This window comes from Poromitra crassiceps (genome assembly GCF_964638095.1).
Source record: "Poromitra crassiceps genome assembly, chromosome: 8".
Classification (NCBI taxonomy): Eukaryota; Metazoa; Chordata; class Actinopteri; order Beryciformes; family Melamphaidae; genus Poromitra; species Poromitra crassiceps.
The window spans coordinates 15,583,156-15,595,657 of NC_139629.1; the positions used below are offsets into that span (position 1 = coordinate 15,583,156).

The 12,502-nt window shown below is 43.1% G+C and overlaps 1 protein-coding gene and 1 pseudogene across 2 annotated transcripts; one reads left to right on the top strand and one right to left on the bottom strand.

Moving 5' to 3' along the window:
• Positions 1-1,420: 1,420 nt before the first annotated feature.
• On the top strand, positions 1,421-4,817 carry june (JunE proto-oncogene, AP-1 transcription factor subunit; the record flags this gene model as incomplete). The annotated part of the gene is made up of 3 exons (XM_083640973.1): positions 1,421-1,729; positions 2,639-2,975; positions 4,238-4,817. The coding sequence occupies 3 exons, from the start codon at positions 1,421-1,423 to the stop codon at positions 4,618-4,620; spliced, it is 1,029 nt and encodes a 342-aa protein (XP_083497099.1). The 3' UTR covers positions 4,621-4,817.
• Positions 4,818-10,300: 5,483 nt separating this feature from the next.
• On the bottom strand, positions 10,301-11,004 carry LOC310780500 (cilia- and flagella-associated protein 20 pseudogene; annotated as a pseudogene). Its single transcript has one exon. The product of its transcript is annotated as a cilia- and flagella-associated protein 20 pseudogene (transcript).
• Positions 11,005-12,502: the final 1,498 nt, after the last annotated feature.

A 12,502-nucleotide genomic window follows, 5' to 3' on the forward strand; every position in this document is an offset into this window, starting at 1 on the left:
TCTCAGTTCAGATGGCCTACAAAAAATGACCAGACAAACTGTTTGCTGTATTGATTTAAAATAATAATACTATTACGAATGAGGTGTGTGTGTGTGTGTGTGTGTGTGTGTGTGTGTGTGTGTGTGTGTGTGTGTGTGTGTGTGTGTGTGTGTGAGCAGAATATCCGCTATGCCGTTTTACGTGCGATCGCGCAGAAACTTTCAGGAAGTGTAAAGAGCACCCGTGTGGGTGACCTGACCCTGCTCAGCCAGAAAGGATATCACTGATGACATCACTGTTGACATCATCACTGATGACATCACTTCTCACATAGAGAATATCACCTGGTATTCCTCCTTCACCAGTAGACAGAAGGATGACATCACTGATGACATCATCATTAGGTAATTAGGGCAATCACCTAATAAAAAAATCTGTCTCGTTAATGATCCATACATGTAGAATACAATAGTGCAAAATAAGGTGCTAATAGCTTTGTAATGACTAATACACTGGAGCTGGTTTGTGTCTCAGTTCAGCAGCATACAAAAAACCTTCTAAATACAAACATTGATTGTATTAATGATAATATAGCATAATATTAAAAATAAACTAATTAGACTGATTAGCTGCATTGTACATTTTCTGTTTTAATCAGTGTTCTATGTTTTGTTATTAACAATTTGTTTTTTTATTGCATGTGGGGACCACAATGGAAATAAGCCCTAGGGCTTTTTTGTGTTTTTATCCTCTGTGATTTCCTGGATGTTTGTCATTAACTTATATGTTTGATATTTGGTACTGTCCACTTCTTCTTGTTCCTTTTATCTTATCACCAAATAAATTCATTCATTCATTCATTCATTCATTCATTCATTCAGACTACTCTACTCTAAAATCAATTTAATTTGTACTGGTATTTCCACTTGCCATATGGCTTATTGTATCTAATTCTGAATCAATATTTAGACCAGGGGTGCCCAATATGTAGATCGTGATCTACCAGTAGATCTCGAGCCATCTATAAGTAGCTCGCCAAAGAAATTCAAATTGTATTATTTTTTTTATTCATAAGCTAAATCCTACTCATGTATAGCTAACTCAGTATCTACAGTATTTAGCATAACATTATTACATACTGTTAAATAAATAATATAATACTGTTAAAATGTACTAAATATGTACTTAGGGGGACAAGGGGGAAAAGAAGTAGCTCACAACTAGTTTTATTTTTTGGAAGTAGCTCTCATCCTAAAAAGGTTTGGGCACCCCTGGTTTAGACTGATGGAATAAATATCTTAGGACACCTCTTTCTCAGTTTGTCTCCAGCAGTGAACGTGTCTTCTGTTGTTCGGCCTGTGTTCGTGGAGCTGAGCCGGCTGAGTGCAGTGCCCAGGTCAGGCTGATGATGACTCCTCCCCCTCACCTCTGCGTCCGTCCATGACGCGTAAGATGGAGACTGCTTTCTACCCTGATGAGGGGCCCGCAGGCCCCGGCTTCGCACACATCACTGACTACGAGCATTACCCGGGAACCAAGATGGTGCTGAGTAAGAAAGCCTGTGTATCTGTGCGGGGTCATCACTTCGCCGGGAAGTTAATCCAGAGTCAACAGGGCATGGGGAACCCCGACACCCGGGGGCTCTACGGGGCCAGCGCCCTCCTCATGTGCTCAGCGTCCTCGGGGGATATGGACCTCCTGAAGCTGGGGTCCCCTGACCTGGAGCACCTAATCATCCAGTCCAACCAGGTAGGGCTGTCAATCTTCCTCTATAATACAATTCGATTTTCAGTGGCTTTATTATTTTAATATTTGATTTTTAATGAATTTTTTTAATGAATTTTTAACATCAGACACCTGTTGATGCAGGTTGGCAGGAGGCTTGATGCGGTGGAGGGGCGTCTATGTTCAAGAAGAACTTATCTCCCTGTGCCTTCCACAGTTCAGGTACCCCCTGTTAGAGTCCTCAACGGGCCTGAAAACTAAAACCCGACCCGACCCTAGTAAGTTGAAGCCCGAGCCCGACCCAACCCGACCAATTAGCATACATTGTCAGGCCAAACCCGGCCCGAGCCCGTCGGGCTGGGTCGGGTTCCGTCAGGCTCCGGCTGCAACTGAGAACTCTACCCACTGTCCATCTATCTGAATAAACACCTAGAACATCTACCCCTGGTCCTCCTACTCTGATCGGTATTTCCACTTGCCAAGGCTTGGAAGAGTAACCCACGTTAGCCAGTTTGTTCATGATCCTCATCAACGTTTTTCTTCTTTCAACTGTCAAAGGAGTCAAGTGTTCTATGGTTTCTCGTGATTCATCTTGTACCTGAATTGCTTGATTGGTCCAAGTAAAACTGTTTTATAAGGATTTCACAAAATGTCAATAGAGAAATGATTTGGGAAATCACTTCCTTAGGTCTCATTCAGAACCTGAAGAGGGTGTGATTCAGGCACTCTATTGGCAAGAATCTGACGAACGATATGTACCACGATATTACAGATATACAGGTGTTACAATTCTATATTGTGATATATTGCGATACTGTAAACAAGGCTATATTATATTTTTTTTATCAAATTTTAATTGACAGTGTTTTTGAGAATCGATACATTATCACAAAACATCATGATATTCAAGTGTATTGCTATTTTCTTACCCAGGGCCTGGTCACCACCAGCCCGGTGCCCAATGTAGCCAACCCGTTCGTCTATCAGAACCAGGCCACCAACGAGCAAGAGGGGTTCGCCCATGGCTTTGTCAAGGCTCTCGCAGACCTCCACAAGCAGAACCAGCTGGTCGGGCCCGGGGGAATGGGGCACGTGGGCGGTCCCATCGGGCCCGGGGACAGTCCCATGTCTCCACCCTACCAGAGGAACCTCCAGTCCAGCGCGGAGCTCCCAATCTACACCAACCTGAGCAGCTACACCCCGGGTCACATGACTCCAGGTCACATGACCTATCCCAGAGGACAGATGGCGTACGGCACGTCGGGACACGGTAGGGCTGGACAATATAGCTAAAATCTATATCACAATATACTTTGTTTTATACAAGTTCCGGTTGAGCAATTTGATTGGACGAGAGGCATTTCATGCATGCTGATATTTAGTAGGGCATGGGACGCTTCACTGTATGTGTATCACTCCGCTTCACTGTTTAGTTTAGTTTATTTGTTTATATAACAGGGACAATGCACATAAAACAAAACATGCCAGAATTAGTCAAGAAAACAAGTTTTCATCTGTAGTCCCTTGATCACACTAAAAATAACGAGCATTGGACATTAGATATACATTGGTTCATAAATAAAAAAGAAGAAGAAGAAGAAAGAATCAAAACATTTTCTCACTACAATTAGCCATGCGTTTTCTGGTATATCTGAAGTTTGCAAGATTACATTTGATTGTTTTTGTGATTTTCATCAAGCCGCTACACGGCCTTCAAATCTAGTTTGCTGGGACCCTGGCCTGGTATTGTGTTGTATGTGTAAGGTCTGTGAAGTCGGTGAGGCGAATGGTCCTCGAGATAAACCACTTTTTGTGTTGCCAGTAGGTGCCGCTATACCGAATTGCATGAAATTCAGCACTGAACAGGTCCCCCTAAGCGCACTCCCTGAGTTTGAAGTTTATTCAATGAATGGTTGTCGAGATAAACCACTTTTTGTGTTGCCAGTAGGTGGCGCTATGCCGAATTGCATGACATTCGGCACTGCCCTCCAGTAGGTCCCCCTAAGCGCACTCCCCAAGTTTGAAGTCGATTGGACGAATGGTTCTCAAGATGAACCGCTTTTTGTGTTTGCTAGGTGGCGCTATGCCGAGTCTGTGTGTGTGTGTGTGTGTGTGTGTGTGTGTGGGGGGGGGGGGGGGTCGTGCTATTGGTTGGCCCGGCCGACATCACGAAAGTGTTCTGTCTGTCAGATAGGAATTTATCCACTTAAGGGCTGTCTAGGAGAAGTTGAATAATGTCGATAAGGACTTTATATGCCTTCCTTACTGTAAGTCAACGAAAACAACTCCACCCTTGTCCAAGAGCTGTATCTGTTTTGTGTTTATAGATCTAAAGCAATAAATGCATGCATCTCTCAATTTGGTATTAATCAGAGATTTATAGTTTGGAATCTAGCGGTCAAAATGACCGCTTACGGCCATTCTAGTAGTATGTGCAATTCTGGCCCTTCTGTTAAAAAAGATATTACCGTTATCGAGGGACAGTATTTTATCCTGATCGATATTAACATTGGTTTACTGTTCACCCCCTAGGTCACCCCTCAGACGGCCCTCAGACCGTCCCCGAGGGGCCTCACCCGCCGGGCGACCCCCCTCGCTCGCCCCCCTCACTCTCCCCCGTTGACCTGCAGACCCAGGAGCTACTCAAAACCCAGCGCAAGAAGCTCCGCAACCGCATCGCCGCCTCCAAGTGCCGCAAGAGGAAGCTGGAGCGCATCTCCAGGCTGGAGGAGAAGGTCAAGGTCCTCAAGACCCAGAATGCCCACCTTTTGTCCACGGCCGGCACACTGCGGGGGCAGGTGGCCGCGCTCAGACAGAAGGTCATGAGTCATGTGACCAGCGGCTGCCACATCGCCGTGGGCTCGGCCCCGACTGCTGAGGGAACCCGCGAGAACGACGTCATGAAGACGAGCTGAGACATTTAAATTGACATTTACATTTTAGGCGTTAAAAGCTTTTGCCATCTTGGTTTTCTGGAGCCAGACGCAGCTATCGTGAGCTATCGCGAGCTGTGCGATCACTGGACAGGTGACCTGTCAATCATGCCCCAAAGCATAGTCTGCTTTAACGTCTATTTGACTCTAAATGGGACCAAACTCATTAGGAAAGTGTTTACTTAAGTCATAAATCAAGTGAGAATTAGGTTCATTTTCCCATTGACTTCTAATATACAATCTGACTTTTTGCAGCCAGTGGAGTTGCGCCCTGCTGGCCATGACAAAGAATGCAGGTTGAAGGCACTTCTGCATTGGCATCAGTTTTCAGTTGCGGAGGTTGCCCCTTGGATTTAACTTGACATTTACATTTCAGGGTTTTAGCGGGCTCGACAGGATCGATGGCGGGTAAGGGGATTGAACCTGCGATGCCTCATTACGGGACGTTTGTCTTTAACTGCTAGGCCATCCTGCCACTGTCAATCATCCACCCAGAGTCAAGGGGGTGGAGCTTATTGGGAATGGAGAGAAGAAGGGAGAGAGGGATTTTTTAGAGTAGTGTTTCTCAACATGGGGTCCCTCAGAGGACCAGGGCAGCAATCTGATTACGGTAATTTTTAAACTTCACCATATTTGATTTACAGTACAAGTCAAATATAGTGAAGTTTAAAAATCCCACTGGAATACTCTGTAAATAATCATATTACTTTTAGAATATGAAGTAAAGCAAACTATTAGTCACAGTTTGGAGACTGTTATTTGAATGGTCTTGTTATTGTTATTTACAACCATAATCAATTAGTATTTAAAAAATACATGGAATGAAGTAATTTACTTTTATTCTTTTCATAAATTTTTTCTACGTGTGGTGCAGGTTTCTGGTTTGGAGTTGGCAGTGTTAACATCTTGCTCAAAAGGACCACCATTATGTTTTTTTTTTTAATGTAATCTGATTACTGTTATCCTCTTTTCACTACAACTCAATACAGGCAGGTTCGATGCCTTGCTCAAAGGGTCGGCCGCTTGGGACGGTTTTCAAGTTGTTTTGCACTGGAGTTCCTTCTGTCAATGCTGGAAGAGAACAAGCTTTAAGTGACGGATCAGACATGAGACCTGGACTGGCTGCAGCCGGACTCGGACTTGGATTTCACTTTCTGAGAGTCTCTGTCTGTGGAGACGACAAAGCTGAGATTGACTGGTATTTAATTGGCAGCTTGTGTAAACTTTACTGGTATTTTACTGGTGTAAACTTTACTGGTATTTTACTGGTGGAAACTTTCCTGGTATTTTACTTCTGGAAAATTTACTGGTGAAAACTTTCCTGGTATTTTACTGCTGGAAACTTTACTGGTATTTTACTGGTGGAAACTTTCCTGGTATTTTACTGGTGAAAACTTTCCTGGTATTTTACTGCTGGAAACCTTACTGGTATTTTACTGGTGGAAACTTTCCTGGTATTTTACTGCTGGAAACCTTACTGGTATTTTACTGCTGGAAACTTTACTGGTATTTTACTGGTGGAAACTTTCCTGGTATTTTACTGGTGAAAACTTTCCTGGTATTTTACTGCTGGAAACTTTACTGGTGGAAACGTTCCTGGTATCTTACTGCTGGAAACTTTCCTGGTATTTTACTGGTGGAAACTTTCCTTGTATTTGACTGCTGGAAACTTTACTGGTATTTTACTGGTGGAAAATGTACTGCCATTTTAGTTACTTTTAGGGACATTGTGGAAGCCGGAGCGACGGATTGAGGGCTTCAGCTCTGTGGACCAGGATGCATCCGTCTGGTTTCCTTCACATTTCTGAAAAATGATTTATGCTAAATACTTTAAATATTTATATTGTCTGTTCTGTTGTCAAGGTTGGAGGGACATTGTTTCTCTTTGAAACTTCTCAGAAAGTTACAAGTAGCTCAAAACAAGGCAGCTAGACTAGTAGGCTACTGGGTTGCTCATCTATGTCGTGTAGTGGATATGCATGCACGTCTCACTTCGCTCAGTGTTAAGGAAAGAATTGGAAAACTTATATATTTTCATAGTTATTCAACTCAGACGCCTACATTTCTTTATAATTATTTTTTTTAGCTCAACTACTGATACACTTTCCACTAGAGATGCAAGAGGTGGACTGATTTTTTTTTCTTTAGAAAAAATATGTTTTGTTTTTTTACTCAAATTAAATGAGATGGTTTAATACAACAAAAAATCATCATAAAAGGAGCATAACAAGCCTGCTGGATAACTTAATAAGTGTCAGTTTTCACAGTGTCCTCGTCTGTTTCCTCAACAGGAGAGCCCTCACTTGTCTTCAGCACGGATTTGCAGATTGATGACAAGTTGTATTTAACGTATTTAGACAGCACTAAGCTAATGCTATGCTAAGCCCCATGCAGGATTTAACATGACGACTGTCAAGATGAATTAAGTGGAACCAACCAGGCTTTCATCCCGGCTGGGTCTCTAGATGACTCAGGGCTCTGTGTGTGTGTGTGTGTGTGTGTGTGTGTGTGTGTGTGTGTGTGTGTGTGTGTGTGTGTGTGTGTGTGTGTGTGTGTGTGTGTGTGTGTGTGTGTGTGTGTGTGTGTGTGTGTGTGTGTGTGTGTGTGTGTGTGTGTGTGTGTGTGTGTGTGTGTGTGTGTGTGTGTGTGTGTGTGTGTGTGTGTGTGTGTACGTTTTTTGGACGTTTGGATGTTTTTTAGCCATATTTAGAAGAATATAATTTTAAATTAACATTAGGATTATACTGTTGTGATGTCATTATTCAGTATTTTCTCCTTTCCTCACTCACTTTCATGTCACCACCTTCTCTCCCTTTAGGTCAGGGGTAGGCAATTATTTTTCATGGGGGGCCACATGAGAAACCCAGATTGTTGCCGGGGGCCGAACAAATATTGTCATGCCGTAACCCATGGATGGGTAACTTTGATGATAGAGAGGGCCACAAAAAATGTCCTCGCTACCAGATTTTGCTGAGGGCCGAACGGCGCCAGCGTGAAAAATTTGGTGCATTTGAAGCCACGTTTAGAGGAATAACTCATTTTAAATTAACAGTTGTGATGTCATTATTCAGTCTTAACCACCAATATTTCATCCTTTTCTCACTCACTCCTATGTCACCACCTGCTCTCAGGGCTTGAAATTAACTTTTTTGACCACCTGCCAATATGGCTGCTAGATTTTAAAGTTACCAGCCAATTAGAATTTCCACTAAACCAAAATGTTTTTCTTGAAATAAATCAGAATATGAGTGGGTTAATTTAAGCATAAGTATCAGTAAGTGGCCCGGGATGATCAAAGCCTGTGTTGAGGGTCACACGAACAAAAATGCAGTCTTGAAGCTAAATAAATCCAAAACCAATGAGTTAATTATTTAAATTTCTAATTCAATGTAGCCTTTTAGTCATAAAGATTATTGAAAGATATTCCATATTCCAGACTGAAATGCTATAACAGAAGTGGAGTATTGGCCAGAATGACATGAACATTTGGACACTTATTCAGCGGGTATCTTGCATGTTGCGTTCAGGTGCACTGTGTAAAAAAAAAATATATATATATATTTTTTGCAATTCCATCGCGGGCCACACAGGTGGCGCCCGCGGGCCGCATCCGGCCCGCGGGCCGTAGTTTGCCCATGTATGCTTTAGGTCGTTTTACACTACAACAGACAGCAACACAGGCAGAAACACTGAACTTATATTTTATTATCTTATTATAAACCAACCATCAAAAATAACATTTCCTCCCTCTTTGCTTTGCTCAGTCTTCAACTAAATCCTCAATATCGCAGTATAAAACATAAACTATAAAACACATTTTAATCATACATATATTTTTTATTGACATTGCAATTCCAATACAAACAGCAGCACTTTCTACGGCCCTGCGCTGCATGGGTCCTTGGTAAAATCACTGAAACAGGTGCTCTGTGGGTGTAGAGATGAAGCATGAGTAAAAATTCAAGTGGGATCCTTGCGAGGTAAAAAAAAAAGAGAGTGGAGAGCAGGAGAACTTGAAAAGATCCAAGGCAACAACTGTTTCAGAAATAATAACTAAAACCCCTTTATTGTGGCATGGCTAACAAAGTTAAAACAGGGACCTACGTGTTGAGCTGAACTAAAAAACAAAAAGTTTGGAAATGTTATTTCGCTCTATTATTTCTCCCCTTAATAATACCAATTGGTATTGTATTTTATATCGTTGGAAAGCCTGATTAGTCACCTTTACAACAAGGTACAACTTGTAAGGATCGTGCATTCATGGAATGAGCAACACAGCTAACCGTGTAGCCTCTGCAGGAGTTATGATATACATAATTGATTGTCACAATGTCTATAGCAGCATGGCGGGCTCAGCCTGCGTTTCTACAGCGGTTTGTGCTCTCCGCCCACTACCTTGGCCTCCTGTTGGCTTGGGGTTGGGGCTGCTTGGGGATTTTGAACTGCAGCTGAGCAGCGTTCTGCCCTGCTGGTACTGGGAGGGGTTGGAAGGTTTGCGGGGGATTCTGTTTCGCTCTAGTCTACGTATCAGTCTGGGCTCCAATCCGTCCACAGTAATTTCAGTGGGTGGGAGTGCTTGCTTCGACATACAAATCCTTCAGCCAATCAGCGTCGCCAAATCCAGTCCTTCAGCCAATCAGCGTCGGATCCAATCAAATCCAAATCCACTCGGAAGAATGGCGAACACATCTTTACCAGAGAAGTCTCATACACTTGTAATTGTTTAATTGTTGTTATTGGGTCTATTTCTGCAATAAATGCACATATGGCTGTGTAAACTATACAAATGTCAACGTTAGAGCTCGTTGCTTCAGGTGCCATTCCTGTTCTGCCAGTGGCTTCCCTGATTGGCCGGTTACGTTGCGTCATTACGAGCCAGGTCTGTTATGTATGATGTCATTTCTGAAAATTACTGGTGGCTAGCCAGAGGCCAAATGGAGCCGCAGGACAAAACAGAATGTGAGTTCACGTGATGAGGATGGTTTACCAGGCTAGCCGCACATTGTCGTCAGGGCCGACCCAAGAATGCCTTCCGGAACCACGGGGCAGTTGAGGATGTCATCTTTATCCAGGTCCAGTAAGGTGGAGAGGTCGATGATGGTTGGTAATGGAGAGAGCATGCAGAGAACATTAGGAACCCGGGCTAAGATGTTATTAGACTCCAGAGATGCTCAGAAGTCATTTTTTGCAAGGCCAAGTCAAGTCTCAAGTCTTTGAGCTAGAGTCCAAGTCAAGTCTCAAGTCTTTGAGGGGCAAGTCCAAGTAAAGTCTCTCTCAAGTCTTTGGTCAAAAGTCCAAATCAAGTCTCTAATGGATGAGCGTTCTATCATCTGCTGCATGCCATCCAGTCTGCTTAGAACACTGCATAGCTAAAACTAAGGAATTCAAAACATGTACTGTATGATCCATACTCCTTTATCGTTTAGCATACAGTATCAGCATTGATTAGTTGATATTATTTTTAGTAGACATTTCCTTAATGTTAATGCACCAATAAAATAAAATAAATTGTTCACAAGTCCAAAATCTCTAGTCCAAGTCGAGTCTAGAGTTTTTGAGGACCAGTATCAAGTCAAGTCATATGTACGACTAATTTCCAAGTCACAAGTCCAAGTCCCCATCTGTTAGACTGTTTTGTTGAACTCCTCAGCCATGATTTTAGCTAGAAATGGATGCTGCTTCCTTCCACTTCCTTCCTTCTTTCGGAGTTTGGACTCTGCTGGGAGCTCGTCTTCAGAGTAAAGCCTTCTTTCGGAGAAGTTTGAACTCTGCTGCAAGCTCGGAGTTTGAACTCTGCTGGGAGCTCGTCTTCAGAGTAAAGTCTGTCTGAGAAATACACCCTCCTGATGCGACAGTTAGCGTGGATCTGGACACTCAGCGTCTCAACGTAGTTGGTTCCATGGGCTTTGCTGGTGAAGTCCTCAAGGTTGAAACTAAGCCGGTTCCAGCCGTCGACCAGCGGAATGGGCATGGTGCAGGTGAACTGGGTCACCCGCGATGTGGTCTGATAGGTACTCCCCCGATAGCGCCGACGAATGTTTTTATCGTCTAAAACCTCAACTTCAAAGGTGAAATTCTTCTTGAGGTTCTTGATTAGCATGACCAGAACAGGAAGCCTGATGCCCAAAGTCTGCTCGGGGTCTTTGGGACATGTGATGTAAGTGGTAATGACATTGGCCCCTTCCACCTCCAACACCATCGACTGGATGTCATTGTCTGTGATTCTCTTGATATGACCGTTCTTCACCTTTTTATCCCATATCTGAAGAGGTTTGCTACCAATGCTATATAAGATAGACAGAAATCCACTTTGAAATGTGTTTTTAAACATCTTCTACGTACTTAGATGACTATGCCTTGTGCTTGTGTTTGACTGATGTAAAATTGTTTTACTGGTACTTATAGCCTCAGCAGGCAAGGATTTATGACATCACTGATGATGTCACAATGTCAAGTGACATCATCAGTGATGTCATAATTCACCGATATCACTTATGCATAGACATTGTTACATAATCAGTGATCATTAGTTCTAAACTCTAAAACATTGCTGTAGGAACCACTATGGGCACACTTTACAAGGCATTTATAAGAGGTTCTCTCCATTATGTCTGTCAAGAAAGAAAGGCCAGATCACTGATGTCATACAGTTCTAGAGGATGTCAGGTGATGTCATAGATCACTGATGAGGTCATCACCGATGCTGTCATAATGTGGGGGCCGTATACTCTATCTTCACACTCCAGCAATTATGATGTAACCCATGATGCTATCTATACCTGGTTGATCCAGCCCTTCCGAGTAGTGTTCTCTTTTTCAGGAGTGCCCTGTATTCACACACACACATTCATACCTGGAAGCTGACCAGTACAACCACAATCTGATCTGCTGGCCACTGACCAGCTCCACTGGAGCAGTTGGGGTTGCCTGCCATTCCTGGGGATTGAACAGACGACCTTCCTTCCGGTCACAAGCTCGCTTCTCTAACCGTTTGGCCACCACTGCCCATCAACTGTATTTGGTGGGAGGAGCCGAACTCTTGCTGAAAGTTACAGCTAGCGGTTCAGCTGTCATAGAAATATGGAAGATCCCGACGCCTCCTCCACGTATTCTAAAGCTTTGCCAGCAACAGACAAGTTACCTTACACAAATAAGCTAACTCTTTCAATGGGGTGAGGTTTCCCGTACTCACTGTCAGGATGGATCTAGGATCCAAACATCGCCAAAGGTGCAGTGGCGGACATCGTCATATTCCTAGTGGGAATGTCCAGTGTCTTTATGCATACGGCACAAGATGACTTTTTCCTGTATTCTGGGGATCTGTCTGGTTTCGGCTTGAGTTCGGAGGTTTGCATACCATGATGCGTGCGCAACTACCTGTGACGTAAAATAATCTATAGTGACTTTACAGCACCCTCTGAAGGTCTATTCCTGTACTATGGATTTCTGGTGTCTGCGTCCCGGAGCGGCCTGCCAGTGTCAAGTTGACTGGAACCTTCAACTCCATTCCTTGCACTTCAAATTAAAAGTTTTCTGCCGACAAACTAGCAGGATGCTTTTATCGTAGTACGTATAGGAAGTGAAAGGTGTTTCACTTGCTAACTTGGCCATTAAAGTCTTTCTGATTCTGATTAGTGGTGCGATTAGCAGAAACCGTAAAATAAGGCTGATAACTGAACGTACAAACATGGAAGTGTAGTATTTAGGTGGGGGCCCAGTTTCCCAAATAAATTAGTAAAACTACAGAATGGGGCTTTAAAGTAGAAACCAAACCAAACTGAATCCTAAAAAACAAAACAAAAACTATGAAAAACATCTTTGTCAGGTGTTTTCTGGAAAGTGACAGATTCCTGAAAAAGGCGGA